This window comes from Callospermophilus lateralis, chromosome 8, assembly GCF_048772815.1.
Source record: "Callospermophilus lateralis isolate mCalLat2 chromosome 8, mCalLat2.hap1, whole genome shotgun sequence".
Classification (NCBI taxonomy): domain Eukaryota; kingdom Metazoa; phylum Chordata; class Mammalia; order Rodentia; family Sciuridae; genus Callospermophilus; species Callospermophilus lateralis.
The window spans coordinates 41,060,319-41,084,848 of NC_135312.1; the positions used below are offsets into that span (position 1 = coordinate 41,060,319).

General features: G+C 42.7%; 1 protein-coding gene across 1 annotated transcript; it reads left to right on the top strand.

The window, feature by feature from the left end:
• The first annotated feature begins 7,753 nt into the window (after positions 1–7,753).
• Srd5a3 (steroid 5 alpha-reductase 3) lies at positions 7,754–24,246 on the top strand. Its single transcript, XM_076864105.2, has 5 exons — positions 7,754–8,067; positions 15,528–15,670; positions 17,510–17,707; positions 20,573–20,707; positions 21,482–24,246. Exons 1-5 carry the CDS (start codon positions 7,847–7,849, stop codon positions 21,739–21,741), a joined length of 957 nt encoding a protein of 318 aa, XP_076720220.1. The 5' UTR covers positions 7,754–7,846; the 3' UTR covers positions 21,742–24,246.
• Positions 24,247–24,530: the final 284 nt, after the last annotated feature.

The following is a 24,530-nucleotide window of genomic DNA, read 5'->3' on the forward strand; positions in this document are numbered from 1 at the left end:
CTCAGTTATAGAGCCCTTGCCTAGCATGCTGGGCTTGATCCCCGATACCACAGAAAAAAAATTAAGTTTATTAACTTGAAAAATAATAAAGTAACAAACCCTGAGACATGTTCTGTTGGCAGGGTCAAAAGTAGGATCGTGGGGAGAAGCAGATTATTCTCAATGGATGGAGGTTGGGACATAGTTTTGCTTGCATGATTTATTGAGCGAATATAAATTTATCTTCCTTCAGACTTCATCCTTCTAAAGAAGTCATCTTAGTGAAATAGTCCAAGGCACATGTGCCTTGTCCCTGTGTTCAGGACCACAGGAATCTGCGTCTATCACAGAATGCTGGGAAAGGACATACCTTAATTAACCCTATTGGATACAGCTTTCCTTTCCCAGTCTGATTGGCTCTTTGAAGGATGCCAAGGGCTCCATTTGCTCTCTTCAACACCTACAAATTCAGTTTGCCCCTTATTCATTATTTTACTGCATGCTTTTGTTGTTGTCTTGCTTCTGGGGCTTGAACCCAGGACTTCACGCACACTAAGCACACGCCCTGCCACTGAGCTACACGCCCAGCCCATGTGTTCTCTTTCTGATAGGAGTCTGGCATTCACTAGTAGTAAGATCTTAAACAACTTGAGTTCTCTATAAATGTTCCCTCTAAAAAAATGGACAAAATTAGTACCTTCCTCCAGAAGGTTAAGGCTTAAATCAATCAATATGTAAAGCACTTAGAATAGGACATGGAGATTAGAAAGTATTATATGCATATAGTGTTTTATATATATATACACATACACACTTTTATATGTGTATATATAAGTGTATACATATAGTGATATATATGTATATATATATATATATATATATATATATATATATATATATACACTCTATTATCTATAAGTTGCAAATTGCCTTTCTATATTTGAATTCAAGCATCTACTCAACTCGTGCATGCAAGGGGGGAAGATGATTCAGGGCACAGGAGACAATTCCCTGCCGATAAGAAGCAAGCAATGCCCTCACCATTCTTACCATTTTTAAGAGGAGGACACCCTGGTAGGAGTCTGGGTTTCGTGCTATAACAGAAAGTCCCTGAAGAGTCTAGCACAGGAGGAGGAGTTACTCTGCTGACTCTGGCTACTGCAAAGAAAACGAGGCCAAAGAGAGGGAGAGGAGAGAAGAGAGGAAAAATCTAAGAGATAAAGGGTGCAACTGAAAAAAAAGAATGAGAGTAAGAAGAAGTCAAGGGGAAATAGTTTGAATATATTTTTTTTACTTTTGAAATCCATTGTGCTCCGTCTACAGGGTGATGACATTTCATGATGAATCCTAGGGTAGACAGTGAGACACCATCCACCTGCAGAACTTTTCAGGACTAATAGCTACTACTACTCCTCTAACCCTCAACATGACTGCCTCACTGAGAGAAGTAGGTTTCTGTCCTTCAGCTTCTGCCTGGTGAGGGAGGGCACCCATCACGTACTCCCTAGGTACTAACAGGCATTGGAATCACAAAGCCCAGTTCCTGCCAATGGGCTGTACTAGTTTTCTAGGGCTGTCATAGCAAAGAACTAGGTGGCTTAAACAACAAAAAAGGGTTGTTTACACTTCTGGAGGTGAAAAGTCCAAACTCAAAGTATTAGCAGAGTAGATTCCCTCTGAGGCTTGGAGGGAAAGATCTTCCCCAGGGCTCTCTCCTATCTTCTGTTCCTTGCTTTGCAGCATGACTCCAGTCTTGCTGTAACATTCTCCCTCTGCCCTTGTCTGTCTCAAACTTCCCCCTTTTGATTCATTAATTCATACTGAATTAGGGCCCCCCCAAATGACCTCATTGTAACTTCACTACCTCTATAAAGACCCTGTCTTCAATTAAAGTTACATTCTAAGGTACTGGGGGCTAGGACTTCAATAGGTAAATTTGGCAGGATGGGGGGCACAATTCAGTCCACAATATGGGCAAAGGAGTGGAAGACATATAGCACAGTTGGACCTAAAAAGAAGAAGAAACAATGACCTAGGGCAGCTCAGGCCCAGGGAAGTGAGCAGAAGCCGTGGGCCTGTTCCAGCAATGGAGAAAGAACATCAAAGGTAAAACTCAAAGCCTCAGGCTGCCTGCTAATGAGGGCTAGCCCGGGAGCAGTGCCAAAGGCTGTACTGATCTGCATGCTGGAGGCAGTCAGGCAGATGAAAGTCATCTACCCAGACTCCACCAGCAGAACAGAGATCAGGACAGGTGCAGCCATAGGTGTGTCAAGTTCACCCTTAATGGTCTTGTCCAGGAATGAATGAATGAGTGACTGCAAGGTGCTTGGAGATTCAGGTGGAAGACGTTGTGAAGTCCCAGGGCAGAGGGATGGGCTCGGATTTTGGGAGGCAATTCAAGAATTTCAGGTAATTGGATTTTCCAGTTAAGAGGTCATACTACTATAATGAGCCAGTCCTGCTTGGTGGCTCTGATGGAAGCATAGAAGGCAAGCAGTTGGATTCACACCAGGCTGAGGGTTTGCAGGGCTGCTGAAAGAGAAGGAAAGGAATGATGACTGACATGTGTGGGATGGAAAATTCTGGAAAGTAATGAAAAACATAGACTTGGGCTGGGAAGGGGAGCAGCAAAGTCCACATCTCTAAAAATCACTCACACCTCACCCTCCTCTACCTGCCTCCATTTTGCCCACCCTTGCCCGCCTGCCCCTTCCATTCTGCACACTACTCCAGAATAAGCTGGAAGATTCAATTCTCTCTGGAGGATGGTTCAGTTGCTGTCCACCTGCCACAGCCTAGGCATAGAGGACACAGTCGGCTGCCCACCCAGCTCTTCTGTTCTGCAGGGGAACCCAAATCACACAGGAAAAGGAGCAGTGGTGTCAAAGCGGAGATGCTGGCGGCTGGTGCCAACACTCCACCTGCTGACAAAAGGTGAGCAAAGCCACTTCCTTCCCAGTGGGATTTGATGGACCGCCATCAAAACAGGACTTCGTTGAGAAGGTGTTTTCCCCTTTGTTTCCTCACCCGTCAGGAACACCTCTCCCTTCAAGATCCAGCTTCCTTTGGTAGCCTTCGCCAACCACGCCAGTTAGCGATGACCCTTCTGTCTTAGCCCTTATTCTCCTCTTTGTTGTGATTTATATTTCAAATGTCCATGGAATTAACATATTTGGATACAGATGTGACAGGCGGTACATACGTTGCTTTCATTTAAATGATTCTTATTGGATTTCTTAAAGACATGATATCATGTCAATTCCCTCGTAGATGAGAAGAATGCAAACAAAGCCATCATATTCTGAGCAAAGACCTTTAAGCATTTGACTTCCCTCAACTAGCTCAGCAGCTCTGAGATGTTACAGGTGAAATAAGCCAACACATGGTAGACAGCTCATTGTCAGTGATAGAGCTGTTAGTCTAATCCAACTGTATCTGCCTCCAGAGCCCACAGCCTTTTCCTTGACATTCTGCCCAAGAAGCCCATGATCTTGGTCATTATAACCTCTCCCCATAGCTTATATTATAAAGCCTTATACACAGTAGATGCCCAGTAAATTTGTTCACTTATTCCTCAGGTATTTATTGAGCATCTCCTACGTTCCCAGCACTGTTTAGCTGCTGAGGATATAATAACAAACAAGATAGGCAAAAATCTTTGCCTTCATAGTGTTTATATTCTAATGGGGATAATAAAAAATGAAAATCATTATGTATGAGATGGCATGAATTGGAAAGGGATTTGGAGAAAAATGAGAGTGCAGAGAGTCAGAGGAGGTTGCTGTTTAAAATGGTGAGATTGGGAAAATTGCCACTTATACTAGTAAAGAGGCAAAATATTCAATGACCTCAATAAAGAACATTCCTCAGAGGGAGCATTTCAGACAAAAGGCATTGGGGTTTGGTGTGCTTGAGTAACCACTAGACCAGTGTCATGGATAGAATAGATGTGCCCTCCAAAATTCATATGTTGAGACCCTAACTCCCATGTGGCTGTGTTTAGAGTAAGAGACAAGCAAGGAAAAGAGTAGATAAACTCCCAGATGCAGAGGGATGGGGGTGTGATCTGGTTTGGTAGGCCATGTAGCTAGAGGTGTGTAGGTCATTGGAAACACTGGGCTTTTACTCCAAGTGAAATGGGAGCCCACTGGAGGATTTTGAGAAAAAGAATGACACAATTTATTTTATTACTCTGATTACTGTTTTGAGAATAGATTTAAGAGGGATGGTAGAGAAAGCAAAGACTATTTAGGAGTCTGTTGCACTAATATATAGCCAAAGGAAAGTAGCCTCGACCAAGTTAGTGTCATGAAGTAATCAGATTAGGAATATAGTTTTCTAACATTTTTATTGTGAAATGATATGAACATACGTAAAATTTCATGAAGTATAGACTGTATAACAATACTATCAATGGTTCTGTAGCCAACACACATTGTTAGAACCCCAGAATTCCTCATATATAATCCCTTCCCAATAAAACTCCTGTCCCTTGTGATTTGTCTCTTATCATAATCATTTCCTTGTTTTTCTTCAGTTTTTGAACTTTATGTAAATAGAAATATACAGTGTGCCCTTGGGTGTCTTGACTTGTCTCGTGTAACATAGTATTTGTGAGATTCTTTATTGTACATGTAGCTGCACCAGGTTCATTTTAAGTGTCCTAGAGCATTGGATTGTATGAACATGACTCACTGTATTTATCCACTCCATCAATGGTAGACATTTGGGCTGTTTCCAGTTTTGAGGTATCATGAATGTCCCTTCAATGCTCTTATACGTGTGTCCTGATATATATGTTTGCATTTCTGCAGTAATCACCCAGGAATGGAATTGGGGGTCATAGCATGTGGTGACTTTAACTTCACCACATAATGCCAAAGTGTTTTCTAAAGTGGTTGCTGCAATGTACTGCTCCAGCAGTTCAGCTGTTCCAAAACTTGAACTTTACTTTCAGCAATTCTGAAGTAGGATTGTATTTCATCATGCAATTTCCTCTTATTAATGTGATTTGTCACCTTTTCAGATTTACTGGTTATTTGAATACCTCCCTGGGGAAATGCCCATTAAGACTTCAGTATGTTTCCTTTTGCACATCTGCCATTTTAAAAATGAATTTGCAAGATACTAATCCTGGTAATAATGTGTAGCAAGGACCATTTCCTACTCTTGCCTTGTATTTATTTCACTCTGTGGTTCCTTTTCATGAAGAGATTTTAATTTTTATGTTTCAGAATATATTGATATTTTCCTCTAGTTGCTTTTTATATCTTGACTAAGATAACTTTCCTTACCATGAAAATGATCTCCTCTATTACTTTCTAGAAGATTCATTTTGCCTTTGACAATCAGTCTGTAATCCTATTGAAACTGTTTTTTATGAATGGAGTTAGAAAAAGATCTCATTTCTATCTTTATATCTATCCCTGTGGTTTACTCATTTGTCCCGGCCCCATATATTGTAAAGTTATCCTTTCTCCATTGATAAATCATACAACCTCAAACATATATCAAGTGTTCATAGACATGGGGGTCTTTTTCTGGACTCTTCGTTACGTTCCATTGTTTCTGTCTCTGCTTCTGTGTACCAAACTAATGCTGTCACTATACTAGTCTTGATACCTCACGGAGCAAACCTTCTAATGTTTTTTCTCCATTCTATATTTAGCCCTTCCTGCTTCAATATGAAGTTTATAATCAGTTTAAGTTTAACAAAAAGTTGGAGTTGGATGAGTATTATATTTATTTCATAAATCAGTTTGGGGAGAATTGTCATCTTAACCACATTGAATCTTCCAGTTTATAAGCTTAGTATACCCCTCGTTTTAAATACATTTTCTTTAATATTAAAATGCTTTATTATGTTCTTTGAAGACATCTTGTTTGTCTTTTATTAGATTTATCCCTAGGCACAGGATCTTTTATGCCACTGGAAATTCTATCATTAAACATTTTTTTTCTGTTTGCTAGGAAATAAAAACAACCAATATGTGTTGATTATTTTCTTCAGCAACCTCACCAAACTCTTCTTTAGTCCAAACAGCTCATCTGTAGACCCTACTGGAGTTCTATTATTGAAGTTTCATATTACCTTCAAACAGTGACAGTTTCATTTCTTCCTTTGTAGTCCTTACAACTTTTATTTATTTGTTTGTTTATTTATTTATTTATTTAGTGGAACATACAGTGCTGCTGATTAAATGAAGAAAGACTAAAATGTTGACTGATACTTGCTGGCAATAATCTTTCTCACAAACTTTAGCCTGGTTTCCACTTTTGAAATAACTTACTCCAGCAGGTATTTAAACATTTACAAATGCTCCCAACAGGGTTGACTACGCATTCTTATTCAGCCACTCCCTCACGGAGAGCGTCTCTGTGCATTCTGATTAAAATCCAAACCCCAAAATATGAGACAATTTCCCCCCAGTCTCAGGTTTTTTCTATTTCCATTACACACACACACACACACACACACACACACATCCCTATCTTATCTTATTATGACTCCTTCCCCAGGTCAGATAACTATAAGAGAGTCTCCTGCCCAGGAAACTTGGTCCCTTTATGTACTTATAAGAGACTTCTTTGGAAAGATGCCATAGGAAGGCCAGCTGCATCTCTATGGAATTAACCCAAGAACAATAAAGAAACAACGAAGGGTGACTCCTGCAGAAGGGATCCTAGGTCACACAAAAAGGCCTCATTGTCCTAGCTGGAATGCCCATTTGCCCAACCCTTATCTTTCTTGCACAAAGAAGCAAAACTTTAAACACTTGTATATTTAACATCCAAAGAATAGTTGAAATCCTACTCACCTGCGCACCTAGTTCAACCCACATCATTTAGGGTACCTCAATAGGGAAAAGGGGATGAGCAAACTACCTCTCCCTTCTTCAATCCCTTACCCACCCCAGAATGTAAGATCCAAATAGGAAGCAGCACTCCTCTTACCAACCTCTCTGTCCTCAGTGTACAAAAGATTGCCTGCCACACGGTAGGTATACAGTAATATTTCTCTGAATTAACATTTTAAAGGCTTTTTAAGTACTCAAAAGAGGTAAATTTCCATTTACAGAAACAGAAAAAGCTATGTTGTTTTAAAATTGATGAATCGAGAAGTAGCATGGTCACTACATGGAGGTAAATATCAGAAGCAGTGGCTGATGGAGCTAAAAACTTTTCTTCTAGGGACTGGAACTCTAGTGGGTAGGGTACTGCTGTTTTTTAAATACAATGTTTTCCTCCCTACACTTTTTATTATGTGCCATTACTTTGATGACTTTGTATTTTATATATTTACATTATACACATTCCCAACACTCTAATACAACTATTCATTTTTTGTGCATGACCTGCCTTCTTAATCCACATACACATGTTCATATTAATAAAGTTGTTTGCAATCCTATGTATTTTATAGACGGCTTTTGTTTTAACTTAGCACATCACTAAAAGCTGTCACAGGCAACTTTCTGCGTTTCTACTCTCCATAATTGTCATGCCAGTGCGTCTAACGATAGCTAAAGACACCAAAGTGGAACACTGAGGAATGATTCCGCTTTTCCACTGGAAACAATCTTGTGGTGAAGACTTGCAGCCACGTGGTCTCCTGTCCTGCTTAATGACTCTCCATCGAGGAATCCCCAGAGTCAGAGGAGAGACCGCGAGTGCGCAGCTGCAGCCTGGAGAACCGCGGCCGGGGAACGCGCGCGCAGGGCGGTGAGTCCGGGGAGGGGCCCAGCGAGTCCCCGCCCCGCGCCACGTCATCGACGTCCAGCCCCGCGGGGCCGGCGCGCGGCGGGAGTGGCCGCTCCGCCGGGGTGGTGGCGGTGGCGCGGGTTTGTGGACGCCGGGAGCGCGGGCCATGGCTCCCTGGGCGGGGTCCGAGGCCTCGTCGCCGAACCCGCTGCGCGCGCTGTGGCTGGCGCTGGCCGCCGCCTTCCTGCTGACCTTGCTGCTGCAGCTCGTGCCGCCCAGCCTGCTCCCGGGCTGCGCGCTCTTCCAGGACCTGATCCGCTATGGGAAAACCAAGCTGGGGGGGCCGCGGCGCCCGGCTCTCTGCCGGGCCTTTGATGTCCCCAAGAGGTAACCGCGGTTGCCCAGGCGCTGGCGGCCCGGGGCGCCCTGCTCGCGGGCAACCGGCAGGGGGCAGCAGAGGCGACCTGGGCTGCGGGCCCGGCGGGTTCCGGGCGCGGCTCGGCTCTGTTCTGTAACTCTTGGTGGCCCTGGGGGCGCAGTGCCCCAGGTGTCTCCGGACACCAAGGAGCAGAACCGCGCGCAGTGTCGCGGGCGCTGGAATGTGAACTTGTGGCCGCTCGGAGCCTTTCTTTCCCGGAAATGAAAGGACATCCGAATTTAGGCCTGGCCATGCGGCAAACTAGTCTCCTTTGTCCCAAATTCTCTTCGTTCCCCTCTCTGCTCTCAAGGGGCTCACAGCCTGACTCGAGGTCGCCGGAATTTATGGAATGAAGGCCGACCTGCCCGTGGCACCTGTTTCCCAACCCCTCGCAGTCAGATAAGACTGAGAGATGGTCATCGCAGGCATGCCACCTCCTCAGGCCGTACCTCGGCAGATGCCCCTGGAGAAGGTCGCTCCGGGTGACACATTTTAGGCCAGTCTCTTCCTAAGCTCCATTTGACTTTCAACAGATTTCATAATTAAGTTCCGTGAAGGATTAGATCGTTAGGACTTAAATAGAATTCATTCAAAAATTATGGAGACTTACGGCAGATTTTCTTTCATTCATTCTTTCTTTCTTCACTTTGAATTCATTTTCTCTCTCTCTCTCTCTCTCTCTCTCTCTCTCTCTCTCTCTCTCTCTCTCTTCCATGTTGAACTCTTTGGCCACTTAGAATTCAGGACATAGATAGGAAGAGTCAGACAAACACTAAACAGTAGAATAGAGTAGAAATGTTTTCTAACTTCGAGTTGAATCTTAAATTAACGTTTAGAAATGAAAAGGAAAGAATTATGATATGGTTTCTGATGGATTAAACTTATGGGTTATCCTTCCCAACACCCGCGCGTGGTGCCCCAGGTCCACAGACCACAAACGGGCCAAGTATAGAACAGTCCGTTCCTGAAACTATCCCCGACTCTTCAGTGTGGGAGAAAGATCTAGCAGGTGTTAACACTGAGAAAGAAGGTCATCCTGAGCAATAGTAATGAGGCCCTTGGAAGAAGGGAGTATGCAAGGCATTGTCCAAAGACCTTTTTTTTTTTTTTTTTCCAACCAAAAAATTGACTGACATCCTCTCTTAATCATGTTTGATTACATAATGTCCTTTTCTAATTGGTGGCAATTTATTTTCTAAATTTTGGAAAATGTACTAGTGTCCCTGAATCAAAGAGTGCACTTAAAAATCATTACCAGCCTTTACCTATTTCTCTGGATCAGGTGCCCCAGGTGTTAGTGCTCAAACCTGTCACTGAATGACAGCCAAGAGGCTTGGGGCCTTTCCCTTATTCATTCTTATAACAATTGGTATTCTTTGGGTTTCTTGTAAGTTGTAATATATTGTGAAATAATTTATTCCATTTTCTTCCAGAATCTTGAGTACAACCTTCCATGGTGTTCAAGTGCCTGTGTGTGTGTTGGGAGGTGGGGTGGGGATGTTGTTCCCTAAATTTAAACAATTCCTATAGCACTACAGAAGGGACAACAAATCCAGGCCAGTAATAAAAGGTATTTTTATTGGCACAAGAAAAGAAGAAATAGAACACTTGCATCAAAATTGGCAATGTCTCCAAAAAAATCTATATTAATCTTTTAAATTTTGTACCCCTATTTTTATGAAAAGGGGGAATTATTAGAGTAGGTAGTCTATAGCCTCTGTTATACTCATCCATATTTTCCATGTTTTATTAACAATGTGCTTGTAACTTTTATAATGAGAAAAAATAGTGTATTAACATTCAGGAAGCACAGAGGAGAGATTTTACTGGTATCTTAACAGTAACCGCACTTGACTGAGGGTCAGCATTTTATATACTGACTACTACATGCAGCGTATGACACTTTCCTCATTAAATCCTCATTGTTGACCTGTGAGGGAAATTTGTTGTCATTTTTCACATTCACAGATATGACTCAGGCTTAGAAGGGGTTACTTGCCCCATGATGCAGTGCTAGCAAGTAGCATGAGTGGTACTTGAACCCTGGAATTAAAATCCCAATTCTGTGTAACATGAGTCTTAGCCTGTGGTATGCCCGATGGGGAAAGTCTTGCACAGTGCAAAGCTGAGCCATGGGTGAGAGAAAAGCTGAGAATGAACTTATTCCCAGATGGTGACATTTAGTAATATCTTGGTTAATCCGAATTTGAAACTATTTGATAATCTTAGCCTACCTGCTTATATTTAAATATTTTTCCTTGTACAACAGTGAATAGCACTCTTAAAGATGAAAACAAGCCTATAATTTCTATAGTTACAAATAGACCTAGGAGGGTTAATTGATCATGTACAAATAGACAGCTGTCAATCACATTTCCACACGTAAGGTGTACTTAGGTAATTTTGTTTGTTTTTCTTTTCCTAAGAAAACAGGAATAAAACTTTAAATCATTTTCCAGAATATTCGTTTCCATTACCCTGTCTGGTAATTTTTTTAAATGAGAGTGACAGTTGCTTTTCTTGTTCTCCTTTAGTTCCTAGAGTTTCGATTTCCCAAAAAGACTGAGTAAATAGGTGATCTGGAACATGAGTCACAGTGCTCTTGACTTCCATAGTATGTATGGAAGCACTGCTGTTTCTAATATTTCCAAATGGTTCTGACTAATATGGAAGCATTGCAATTGAACTAGGCTCTGGAGGCAGAGGGAGCTGCCCAGATTTTCTCCACTGGAGTTCAGGGGGTCTTCAACAGGTTCAGGGGGTCTGTGGATAGAACGCAGCACAAACTTGAATTGAAAGCAAGTCACAGAAGTATTTTCACTAACTTCTAGCTGAAATTTAGCATATCTTTAATTAATAAATTTAGCATATCCTTAATAAATATCATCAACAGACCATAGTAGAATTAGCAGAATCTGCAACTTTGTGATAGTTGTTTTCATATCATATAGAAGATACCTCAAAACATTTTCATCATCAGTAGAACTGTCATTAATCACCACTAGATCTTGTTATTTGATACATAAGAAGTACACATATCATTACAAATTTGATTTCTGGTAGTTACATTAGGTATATGTCAGTGTAATTGGTTTCCTTGGTAATCCCTCTGTCTCATAATGACATTTTGAGAAGGGCTTATAGCCTTTGCCAGACTGATAAAGGGGTCCATGGCAGAGAAGTGATAAGAACCCATGCTCAGGACTGGAAACCTCCCAGGTATTTACATTTGTCTTGTTTGTTGCCATATCCTAGGCTCAGAACCTTGCCGCCAATAAGGCCCTCTCTCCATCAGTATGTCTTGAATGAATGTCAAAAAAGAGGTTTGAGGTTTAAGATTCAATTGGCTTGTTAATGAACTTGACTCCTTACTGAGAGTAACTTTGGATGAGCTACTTACCTTCTTTTTTCATTGGCTTATTTAACTGGTGTTCATAGAGTACCTGCGACGTGCCCCAGAGCTATTCTAGGCTCCTTGGAGCTTACAGACAGAAAATATGCACACAGATCTTGTTCAGCAAGCAGGAGGGTTTCAGATGGTGGAAGTGCTTACCCCCAGCAGGGTTATTTGATCTTGTGCAAGATCTTGTGTGTGAGTCACAACCTGGAAAGGCGGGAGGGCTGGGAAGAAAACTGGTCCCCAGGGCCTCCAAGGCCACAATGGATTTGGACTATATTCTTTGTGGGTGGAAGGCAGATGAAGGCTTTGTGTGGAGGGAGGAAGGATTGTGTAACATGAGTTATGTTTTAAAAGGATGCCTTAGGGTGTTGTGGAGAGGACTAGATAAGAGGCTCCTGTGGTGGTGCTGCTGTGGTTAGGGCAGTCACAGGGTAGCACCTGTGGGGCTGGTAGGTGGTGATGGTGTTAAGGCAGCTAGCACAGGGCCAGGCACCTGGGCAGAGCCCAGTAAACACTAGCTCCCTTCCTTAGTGATCCTGTGACTCCTTTAACTGGGACCTGGGATCAGTTCCAGCAATCAGTAAATATATATTCAATGAGATCATGTCTCCTGGGCTCAAAACGATCCACCATAGAATTAGTAGTACCTGCAACTTAGTGATAGTTCTTCTTACATTGCATTGCAAATAGTAAAGATACCTCAAAATGTTATTGTTTTCATTCCCATGAGACCACAGTAATTAGATCTTGTAGATACATGAGAAATACACATTACTATATGAAAAAAATTTGCTTTTTGGTAGTTGTATTACCCATGTCAGTATAGCTGGTTTCCTTTGTAATCCCTATATACTTTATGCTTATAATGACAGTTCCAACTACTGTGAAAATAGTTCCAGCCCACTTACAATAGAAGCTCAAGAACCTACAGAGGCCCTCCTCCACCACCGTGTGGATTTAGTCTCCTATAGTTTACCCTTACTGGGTCTATTCCTGTTTGAGGGCCTCTCTACTAGTCCTTTATCCCACCTCAGGGCCTTTGCACTGCCTGTGCCCTCTCCCTGGGAAGTTCTTATCTACCACATGAAGAAAACAACATTTACTTCATAGGATTATTGTGAAGATGAGATTTAGTAATCTCAACTGTTATCCCAGGTGCTATCCCAGGTGCATCCCCTATCCACAACTAGAATTCTCTACCTGGTCAGCAGGTGACTAGGTATGAAGTGAATAAGTAATGTCCCTTTAAAAATGTCTTTTTAAAAAATTGTATTAAAATATACATGTCATAAATTTTGTCACATTAGCCTATTTTGAGTGTACAGTTCAGGGGCTCCAAGAACATGCTCCTTGTTATGCGACCGTCCCCACTCTCCATTTCTAGAAATTTTCCATCAGCCAGAGGGATCTTTAAAACATGAATTATTACCTGGGTCCCTCCTCTGCTTAAATGGCTCCCACTACAAAAGCCAACATCCACCAAGCGCTGTGTCCTCTGCCCCTCCCATTCCACCTTCTGCTTCTCTCCCCCCTTGATCCAGATACAGCCACACACAGGTGCCCTTTCGTGTTCTTGAACACACCCAGTACACACCCACCCCAATGCCTTTACAGTTCTTCCTCCAGAGTCCACAAGGCCTACTCACTGTAGCTGAACGTCACTTCCAGAGATGCCATCCTCAACCACTCATCCAGAGCAGCCTGCCGCCTGCACCCTCTCTGTTCTCTTGCCCAACAATATGCTAAAATGCCATGGCCCTCTCGTCAATCTCTGAGCCAAGGCCATTAATTCAGGGAAAAACACCAGATGGGAGGCAGTGGGGAATGAAGAAAAGACAAACGGATGCACAGAAAGATGCTCTTCAGAAAAAGCTGGGGCCAGGTGGGCAGTCAAATTCTGATGGAGCTTCACTGACCCAGAGCTAGCTCAGCATGTTTATTATACAGGTTTCATCAAAAGGTTATTTGTGGGAAAGTTTCAGCAAAGCAGGCCCTCTGAAGGACACAGGACTGGGGCGACTTGAGAATTCTCTATCCCTGGGAGCTGGTGCCTCAGCTCAGGGTCCCAAATTGTAACTCTGAGCCTTTGCACAGTTTCCTCAAGCCAGCGTCACCATAGCAACTGGGCCATCTCTCCCTGCACTTTTGCACAGGCAGTTCCCAGAGTAAAGGCAGCCATGAGGGAGTCAGAAAGACCATGATTCAGATCACTGCTCTCCACACTAAATGTCTCCAGGTTTAGTTTTTGGCCGAGTCTCCACTGAAAGCTTAAGTTCCATTAAGGCAGGACCTGATTGTTTGCTCCCTGCTGAGTCCTCACTCCTAGAGCATTATTCAGCACAATCTAAGCGATCCATAAATGCTTTGGGGAAAATGAAGCAGCTCAAGTGGCTGGCCTAAAGTTGCTCTTCAGAGGCCCGCCCTCCCCTTCCCACAGGACCCTGCAGAGCAAAGCCTTCTTGCCCCTGCACTGCACATGCGTAGCCCACCCCGGGACTCAGTTCTGGGAGGTGTGCCTGTCTAACAATCAGGACCCAGGGGTGGCAACTGACCCTGATGATGAACTTTTGAGAAAATTGGGCTCTTGAGCCAGGAGGAGAAAGTGGCTCTCTTCAAATAGTTTCAGAGCTCTTCTGTGGAATTAGATTCGTGCTGCTGTGTGTGGCCAGAGTGAGCAGAGCTGGGGGTGGGATTGGCTGTCGGTAATGGGAAGAATGGAGTGGGTTTTCCATGGAATGGTCATCTTAGATCAGCATTCGGCCCACCGGGTTTATGGGCCTGCTCTGGGGGCTGTGCGTCTCTAACAAGCATATCGTGGCTCATGTGGAGAGGAGTCTGAGTTTATATCTAACTTCCCTTTGGTCCCGGGTTGCTTTTCACTGTCACAGACTAAAGAGAAACAGAGGGAGCCTACGGTAAACCAGGGAAGGTCTAGTGATCGCCAGGCTCCCAGTAGAGCCAGGAAGGTTTTGAACTGATCTCAATAGAGGAAAAATACAAGTTGAGCATCCCTAATCCAAAAATCCAAAATGCTCCAGCATCCCCAACTGTTTGCATGCTGACATAATGCCCCAGATGGAAAGATTCCATACCTGACCTCACATGATGGGTCCGCTCAAAACTCAGGTGCACTAAAAAGTATTGTATAAGATTATCCCCAGTGTATATGTATTAGACATATGGGAATCAAAAGTGAATTCTGTGTTTAGACTTGAATTCTCACCTATCTACAAATGTACATACAAATATTCCAAAATTTTTAAAATATTCAAAATCCAAAATACTGCTGGTCCTAAGCATTTTGGATAAGGGATGCTCAACTTTAGGTAGGATAGCCTCAACAGAACCTTATGCCATATTGGGTGATTTTGTTTCAGCACATCGACCGACGTCATCATTCACATTAAATTAACATTGCTAATTTCATCTTACTGGTTTTCTGGTTTTATTTGATATTTAGTTTGTAAATGTGTTCATTGCAAAATAGGCTCTGTAATTGTCTGAGAATTATATGCAGAGGGAGTGGATACCCACTTCTATTGTCATGTTACAATGAAACTAATTTAAGTCAGCATGATTCAGAAAAGCACTGAATCATAAGACCTTCTAGCCCTGATCCTGATTGTGCAAAGCTTGTGCAACAGTTGTGTGGCTACTACTGCAATATTGCTCAGGACCCGACATTCTTTCACAGATTTAGCAGGAGTCACAGCACAATCTAGATTCTCTTTTTAAGGCCCGTGGACCCCGTATTTGAAAGGTACCCAGAAATGAAAGAAATCACTAACTGATCCTCAGTCTACTCTAACAAAGTCAACTGTGTTCTTGTGAAACTCTTTTTCTACCAGTTAACTAGTCTTATCATTTGAAAGGGAATTTTAAAAATCTGAGCACCTGTGGAATTCAGAGTCTGTTAAAGCAAAACTCTACTTTGGGCTTTAGGAAGAAAGAGCAACTAGAAATACTTCCTACTTAAGGGCTTTACACAGCTCTACCCCAATTGTTACCTAACTCCTTTTCCTTTTGCAGGTATTTTTCTCACTTCTATGTCATCTCGGTGCTGTGGAATGGCTTCCTGCTTTGGTTCCTTACCCAATCTCTCTTCCTGGGAGTACCTTTTCCACACTGGCTTCACCGTTTGCTCAGAATTCTTGGGGCAGCGCAGTTCCAAGGTAAAATCTGCCAGCCTCTTCATAACACTACATCCTGCCCCTGCCCTCCTGTCTGCAGGGAGCTGTGCTGCATTTCCTGCCTCTCTTGACACCACTCCTGCAGGGCCTGGGAAGTAGAGAGCCAGGGCAAGAAGGGTTTTGCATGGTTCCTTGCTAGTTGGCCAAGGGGATGTTCCAAAGTCCTCCCTGAGATCATGGCAGAGCTCAGCATTAGCGCTCTGACTCCCAATGTCCCCCAAGCTCAGTTGTGCACAGGACTGGCTGTTCTCCCTCTGATATGTTTAGTACTGTTGATAAAGTCATAAAGAAGTCTTTACAGAAAGGGGAAGCTATGAGGATCCCTCAGGTTTGCCTTGCAACATTTATCACTGATAGAGTTCCGGACAGAATCACATCTTAGAACACACAGAAACTTGCTTTTTTTTTTTTTTTTTTTTTTTAATTGCTTTTTGGTAAACATGAAAAATTGTATGCTGTGAGGCTTTAGTTACGGGATAAAATTGTCTGCAAGTAGATGTTGATCAGACAATCACAAACTAGCCTTTAAGTTTGTCACACTCAGCAGGAGATGAGGATATGTAGAAAAGTTTTTAAAGTTAGCAAATGAATCTATGTACTATGGTTCCTGCCTGTGGTCGTAGCTACTGAGGAGGAAACAGGCAGGAGGATTGCTTAAACTGAGGAATTCGAGACCGGCCTGGACAGCGTAATGAGGTCTCTGCCCACATCTCAAATAAATACATAAATAAAATGAATTGATGATGAAAGCTGTGAAGTGGCCTCAGTTAAGGTCAGACAGAGGACGGGGGGCAAAATTCAAAACAAATTGTCCTCTTTCCTTGTCTCTGTTCTTTGATCCACCAGCCAAACCACTAGGCCCCTAGGAACAATCTTTTTCTATATAACCCCTGGGACTTGTTGCAAAAGATCACAGTCAGAGGAGAAAACCCAACCACGTCCTATTTGGGAGAGGCAGCTACTCAGCAAATCCCACTTCATTCTAAAACTTTGTCCCTGATTTGTTTGCTGTGATACTGGCTGGTGTTTTGGTATCTGGAGGGTTGGTTTTGAGGAGTTTTATCTGGAAGTTTGTTCGAACCTATTCCTAAAGAGTTTTTTAAAAAAAGCACCAAGTTTAAAATTCATTTAAAACAAAAATAGCTGGTGCTGATACTAATCTATGCTGATAGAAGTCAGGACAGGGGTGGGTACATTGGGTGGTGGAAGGAACAAGTAATTCCTAGAAGGGAACACTAGGGGGTGCTGGTTGAACTCTCTTTTTTGGTTTAGGTGCTGGTTACTATCGCCTTGTGGGTTGATTTCCTTTGTAAAAATTTAAGCTGTACCTTATAGGGTGTGTGTGTGAGTGTGCATGTGTGTGTATGTATTACTCATTTAAAAAAAAATAAAAATTACTTCTTAATGTTATTTTAAAAATCAGCTTTTCTTCAGACTGGGAGCAGAGGAATAAGAGGCAGGCAGGAAGGTAGATCTCAGAGCTCACTATCCACTAAAAATATAACTCCTTTTTTTTTTAAATTTTTTGAAATGCAGGGGATCAAACCTAGGGCCTCATGCATCTTAGGCAAGCACTCTACTACTGAGCTCCATCCCCAGACCTTCTTTGTCATTAATATGGAAATGCATGATTCTTTCTATTCCTGTCTCCATCTCTGCCTCCGCAGTGCCTGTGACCCTGGGGATCCCACCAGGCAGGATTGTTCAGGGCCTTTTCCCAGCTCTCATCTGTTTTGAGACCCTGTGGAACAGTAGGGAAAAACAAAACCTGTGGTTTAGTCCCAGAAGAGAGGCCCTGAACTGTCGCCTTCTGGATTACAGGGGGTGAGCTGGCACTGTCTGCCTTCTTAGTGCTCGTGTTCCTGTGGCTGCACAGCTTGCGGAGACTCTTCGAGTGCTTCTACGTCAGTGTCTTCTCCAACGCCGTGATTCACCTTGTGCAGTATTGTTTTGGACTCGTCTACTACGTCCTGGTCGGCCTGACCGTGCTGAGCCAGGTGCCACTGGATGGCAGGAATGGTGAGTGAGGCCTGCGCCCACAAAGCACTCTGAGGTGTTGGGAGGTGGAGGATGGCCCCACGGGCATTGCACTCCAGGAGGTTAGGCCCCAGGGTAGGTTTCTAGAAGTGAGCCTGTCCGTAGGCCTGTAATAGAAGTTAACCTGAAGGACGCCCACAGAAGCAGTCGCAAAAAGTGTTCATGAGGCTCAGTTTAAGGAGGATGAGATGGGCGTGGGGTTCCCTGGAGGGACTGAAGTCAGTGAAGCCATGTGGGCGTGGTCTGTGGAGGAGGGGGGACTGCACCAAGTGCCTCGTGGGAAGCAGGAGAAAGGGCAGCACAGCGGGTAACCTCAGGAGGCCTCCTCAACCTGGGGGGCAGGGGGCAGGGGCTGTGGTGCCCAGTAAATCCTAGAACATGCGAGAGGAGGTGTGCTCCTGGTGGACATTCCTGTTGGAAGAGGAAGCAGGAACCTTCTCGTTGCATTAGTTCTGCGGATGACTCCTCTTGTAAAAATGCTTCTCCCCCTGCGAGGCAGCCCAGCTGGAGGGAAGAGGGCAAGAGTGTCATGGTAAATGAAGTTTGCCTTAAGGTTCTAACTCCCTCCAGCCAGGAAGAAATGACAAAAATCTCTGTGAGAAGGAAATATGGGCTTTTGTTTTAGGTAGGGAGTGGGGCTCACCTAACATATATGAAAATTAGTATTTGTAAAAAAAACAAAGTGAAGCAGTCAGGTCATTTTGGGTGACTGAAATGAGCTTTTAGTGCTGAGGTCTGCCTGACTTGCAGCTTGTCCTTCAGCCCAGACACTGTGGCTCTTTCATGACCATTTTCTCTCTTAAGTCCTAGGCTCCAGGTATCCTAAAGCTGCCCTGTCCATCCTCATAAATTGAGACCAAGGTCTAGATATTTCCAATACTTAATGAGTGAGGTCTGACTTCTGTGTCAGCTAGGACCCTGAGGTCCTCTGTTGCTGTAGCTCACCTCTGTGGCTAGGGGAATGATCCTAAAGCAGGGCTTACTGACCATCTTTCCCGATTCCTGAAGTTTTCATTGGCTCCAGCCACTCTGCCAGAGAGGGCTCCAGCTGATTCCTCTGAACTCAGATCAAGTCAGTTCTTCCTCCCTAGTGGTTCAGCTGCAGCATTCACCACGCTACCAGAGTGCAGCCAGTACCAGTGTACGAGCTGTCATTCCTGGTGTTCCATCCAGAGAACTTTCGAGAGCTCTCTCGAAACCCGCTGGCTTCCTGTGTGTCAGCTCTGTTGGCCTTACTAGCTCTTCTGCAGTTTCCTCCCGGCTGGAGCCCAGCTTCTGCTTTCCCTCCCATGGAGTTGAGGCACCCACAAAAGTAGCTTTCTGAACATTCTTTTCTGAAGCTGTTTTCTGTTTCATCTATTTATCCTTCACCAGGTCATCTAGGGCCATTAGGGATAATATGGGAGGGTAGTTTTCACGGAGAGAGAACACATTAGGGCATTTGAGAGGTGTCAGCTAGAAACAGTATGGGCGTGGGAGTCTGCTGGGCCTAGCTCAGAATTAGGGGCACAGACCGACTTCACAGGTCCTTGTGGAAGTGAAAAGATCTGCAAGCCAGAATGTCACTCCAGGAGAACTAGGGTCTAGCCTGACTTTCTCTTGCTTTATCCCTTGTGCCTACTGCAGTGCCAGCTTCAAGGACCCTCAATAAATAACTAATGGATGCATGAATAATAAAACACTACACAATTTATACTGTCAGTAAGAAGGCGCCTTCCACCTGCCTCCCCTTTCCTGCATTATAATTCCTGCTTACTCTTACAAATCCTCGTCTCTGTATTTAAAGCAGTACAGAGATCTGAACTCCTGGGCACTTGCTTTAACTTTTAATTCGATAGTGACTGATTTTTTCTCTTAAACCCTGTCAGATTGAAACTGTATCTTTCATATTTTGTTTATTTTTAACTTATAAAAATATAACCTTTGTAAATGACTAAGCCTAATGGACATTTAAAGGGCTATAAAGATTGATAGGAAACAAGGTCTTAATGGAAATTGGCACATGGGAACCTGGGTGGATTGCCATTAGTCAGAAGCTGCCCTCAACGGACTCCCACCTGTGGGTACCACGTGGAGTAGCATGACCCATGGTTCTCTTACTTGAATCAGTATTTTAGGAGTCCCTTCTTGGCTCTAGAGCCCAGGCTTTCATCCATAACCAGTGGACACCTTTTGTTTCTTCTGTCAAGACTCATAAGCCAGCTCTGTCCTGTTACCTATAGAGAGGCCTTCTTTTGTCCTTCCAGTGCCAGGGGCTTGCTCTTCGTGTCCTTCGCTGGTTCGCCTTCTTCCTTCCTCCCTTCTTGGTAGTCAGAGAAAAAGAAGATGAAGTTGTGAGTGTTTCTACTCTTGAAACAATCTCTTTCACTGGGTTTTTTTTGATCCAGAAGGGGACACCTTTACATTGATTGTCTTGCAGTTTTAGCTTTCTCCCCTCTGTGAGGAGTCCACCCTCAGCCTTTACCTCCAGTGATTTTCTTCACTGGCCAGAGCCAGTCAACTCAATATTTTGCATTCAGGATGTCTCTGGGAATGGCTCAGAGATTTCTTTAAGAAGTGTTTTCCTGACCATAAAATGCAAGCGAGAAGTCTGCAAAAAGCAGACTCACCACCTAATGGTAGATCACACAAGGAGAGATGGAGCTTAGTGTGTGCCTGAAGCCTTTGGAGAAGGAGCAAGAGAAAGCGTCAGTACGGACTTCCTTGCCAGCAGCCATTGAAGCTGCCCACAGCTGAACATGGCTCCTTAGTGCAGAGGAAATTAAACCAGGATAACTTGATTTCTTAATTCCCAGAGTCTCTGAAACTTTGCAGAATTGGCTAATAAGATGACTCTTTTTTCTATAGTCTATGTAATAGGGAAAAATCTGTTGATGCAAGCACGCTGGTTTCACATCCTGGGAATGATGATGTTCTTCTGGTCATCTGCCCATCAGTATAAATGCCACGTCATTCTCGGCAATCTCAGGAAAAATAAAGCAGGTGAGATCTCTTGGAGCCACTGCGTGTGGATTTTAACCCTCAGAAGTCAGTTCTCTGTGTTCCTTTATTCTTTTCATTGCTGCCCTAGTTAGCTGACATCTATGCCAAATACCCAGTCTTGACAAGATACCTCCTAAGGGTTGATCTCCCTGCCTGTAAAACAAGGCTCCCCTTGACGATCTTTCCAGCCTCATAAGTTCTGACAGTCTGTGATTTATGGTGTGGCCACATTCTGGGGACTGCAGTGCACAGAAATGTTGATCCACACATGGTAGCTCATATTGCCATGCAATGAGTATCATCCCAGCCAAAACAAAACAACCTGACCTTCCAGTTAGCTTGTATCACCAGTACAGTTTTCATTAGGCTACTTAAAGTACTAAAAATGGAGTAGTATTTTTTAGTATTTATCCAGTGCTTACCCTGTATGAGGCCCTATTTCAGGTGTTCACATGTACAAATCTCACATGAAATGAGTACAGTCTAAACCTCACTTCACAGCTGAGGAAACAGAGGCACAATGAGATTAAGCACCCCTCTTAGGTTACACCACTAGTAAGCGGGAGAGCCAGGATTGGAACACGTGTGATCTGACTCCAGGGTCGGAGCTCTTAGTGACCACTGTGGAGGGTTGCTGAAGGAATCGGCTTTCCTTTGTGCTTATGATTGGCAAAGTAACCTGAGGGTACCCATGAATGATTTGGAAATTAAAGTGGTTAACATTTGATTTGGTTGACATTTGAGATGCTCATGAAGTCGTCTTTTCCATTTCAGGAGTGGTCATTCACTGCAACCATCGGATCCCATTTGGAGACTGGTTTGAATATGTTTCTTCCCCTAACTACTTAGCAGAGCTGATGATCTACATTTCCATGGCTGTCACCTTTGGGTTCCACAATTTAACTTGGTGGCTAGTGGTGACATATGTCTTCTTCAGCCAGGCCCTGTCTGCTTTCCTCAGCCACAAATTCTACAAAAGCAAATTTGTCTCCTACCCAAAGCATAGGAAAGCTTTCCTACCATTTTTGTTTTGAGAGAACCTCAGTCATGAAGAAAGCAAGTTAGGTGACAAGTTCAATGCCTAGATACTGTGAGACCAAAGTGCACTTTCAGCAGAACTGTTTGAAATCCTTTGTTCCATAAATTCTTTACCAAGTGAACAAAGCAATACCCTGGAGCAGATAAATCTTCAGAGTGTCTTCAAAGAAGAAATACTTCTGGCAGACTTAGGGTTGCCACCTCTGCTTTCTGCCATGCTTTACAAAGCCAACCAACAAATTAAAAAGTAGACAAGATTTCTCCAAGCTGCTTCACAAGCACACTAACCAAGTCCAGACAGCTTCACACACATACACATGTACACCAAGAAGAGACAAGACCATCTGCAGCCGGAAAGCTTGTTAGGGAACAATGGACTGCACTAGATAGAGAGGGATATAGTAGGGGTTCAATAAATATTTGTAAAGTTCAATTATAACAGATGTAACATTTGAAAATAACATTAACATATAATTTGACACCAACCGTTTCAAAGAAAGGTGAGTCGTTGGGGTTAATCTATACTGTCACGTATTGCACAAGAATCTCCAGTTATGAAACCATTTGAAAAGTTACGAAATTTGAAAAGTTATGAAATGAAGCCATTTCCACTCATCTCCCCTGCAAGTCAGCCTAATAGAAAGTTTTAAAACTTACTTAATTCTTCTTTGACACTCCTTTCAAGAGAGTCCTTTAAAAGCAAAAGCATTGAAAAATAAAATATTTTTATATTTATGCATAAAAAACCTTCTTTGAACTGATATGCTCTGAACCAGGTACTACTAAGGCCTCCTTCAGCAGTAGTTATTCAAATTGGATAATGTCACCTGAGTGCATTTCAACTAACAGAATGAATTTGGAGATATCTAGGAATAAAGTTTACACTTTAAATTGCTTATGCTAAAGACAATATCCATGCTTAAGTCAAAGGGAAATAAATGCATAGCATGAAAGGAAAACTAAATCTTAAATAATAATACTACAGCCTGAGCACATTCACACAGCATAGGACTTTCTGGCTCCTGGGTGAGATATTAACTTACTCCTTTTATGCAAATGTTGCATTATAGTCCACTAAGTGCACTTATTTGTGCCTTGCTAAGGGGAAAAGAATCTCATTATTAATCAGACACATCAAAAGCACAGTCTAATTATGTTCCCCAGCTTCATCCTGGGTAGTAAGCCTAGATTAAAACCAGTTCCTTTAAATCTCACTTTAAATACATGCATAGCAAAACACATCCTGAAGTTCTTCCATTCATTCTGATGTCACATTCTTTCCCATCAATCAAATACCACTTACTGAGCCCATTGCTCAGTCTGTTCAAATACATGACATATTCATTCCATTTGTCAGTTGGAATTTGCTGTTCTCCAAATCAGGACCCTGGAACAAAAGCATTTCCACTTTGGAAATGTAAAGCATATTTTAGGTTGGTTTTAATCTCCACACAAATAGGCTGTGTAATTTTAAATAAATTATTGAGGGAAAAGTTGTATTTTACTTAAGCATGCAATTTTATACCTAGGATCTGACTGATGTTCTGGAGTCTTACTGTACTTGGAAGTAAAATAGTGAGCAGATGCCCACCATGTATTCTGTTGGGAACTATGAGAAAGCATTGCCGTTTCCTGTTCCTGTCCTTGCTGTCCCTTGCACACTGTCCCGTCTCTTACTTTCCCTTCTCTTCTGTGCTCGAACAATACATTTCTAGTTAGAAATTAAAAAGGAAATAGTGATGTCTTCAAAGGAGTTTCAGACAAACTAGATTGGCTTTTGGTGAAAGCTTAACTGATGGCGCATAATTGAGAATTGTAAGCAGCCAGAGACGCGGCTCACTGGTAGAGCAGAAGGCCCTGAGTCATCTCCAGCATTGGAAAAAATAAAAAGAAAGGAAGGAATGGGGAAAAAATGTGCTGTGCTTCTAAGGGCAGAATTAGCACTGTTTTGTGCAAGTGAAAATAATTCTGTGCCTTTAAGGGGAGAGCCCACAAAGACTCACAAATTCTTCACAAGAATGACCCAGAAATAGCATGGAGGTGGAGATTCTTGACTTTCCTGTGTGAATAGCCTTAACCTTTCATTCTAGGCTGCCATCAAGGTAAGGAAATAACACTGAACTACCTCAAAGCAGCAGTCTCTGGATTCACTACTGACTATTCAAAGTATGTTGAAAGTTTCCTTTGTTTTTGACAAGTCTCCAAGTTCTAGCTCATCCCACATACTAACATTTGCTTACAGTAAGCATGAATTACTTTGTCTCCATAAAGCTGTATTCTGTATTATATTTTTAACTCAATGAGTAGTTACTGCTAGAATTCCTACCTAAAAAAAAAAGAAAGCCTTTGCAGATATTTTTGTATGAATTTAATGGATACTCAATTTAAGGAAACTGTAAATATTTGCAAGACTGAAGAAATCTGGAAATTCCAGAACCACTGACAGATCATGCGTCTCAAAATGAACTGATACATTAAAGAAGATCTTAAAATAGTAAGAAGGCAAGTAGAATGTTTTTACTCCTTTAACCTATCTACAACAGTTTCTTCCATCTCTTTTATGTTACTTATCAGGGGGGAAAAACATTCAGCTGGTTTTTATAAATATAATTGTGTAACCTAGGATTTTTCTGGTATACAACAAACAGTGGAAGGGGCAACAGTCCATAAATAATGCATGTGACATATTCATCATTGTTCTCAAATTGCAAAGCTCTCCTAAGAGAGGCATGTATTGGTTTAGGGGAAAACAAAATCAAATTATTCAAATGTAAACTGTATTATA

Excerpts from the sequence above, each read along its gene's own strand:
- Srd5a3 (XM_076864105.2), top strand. The coding sequence starts at position 7,847 with ATGGCTCCCTGGGCGGGGTCCGAGGCCTCGTCGCCGAACCCGCTGCGC. Across the intron at positions 8,068-15,527 it reads GCCTTTGATGTCCCCAAGAG|GTATTTTTCTCACTTCTATG; the intron begins GTAACCGCGGTT and ends TTCCTTTTGCAG. Across the intron at positions 15,671-17,509 it reads TGGGGCAGCGCAGTTCCAAG|GGGGTGAGCTGGCACTGTCT; the intron begins GTAAAATCTGCC and ends TCTGGATTACAG.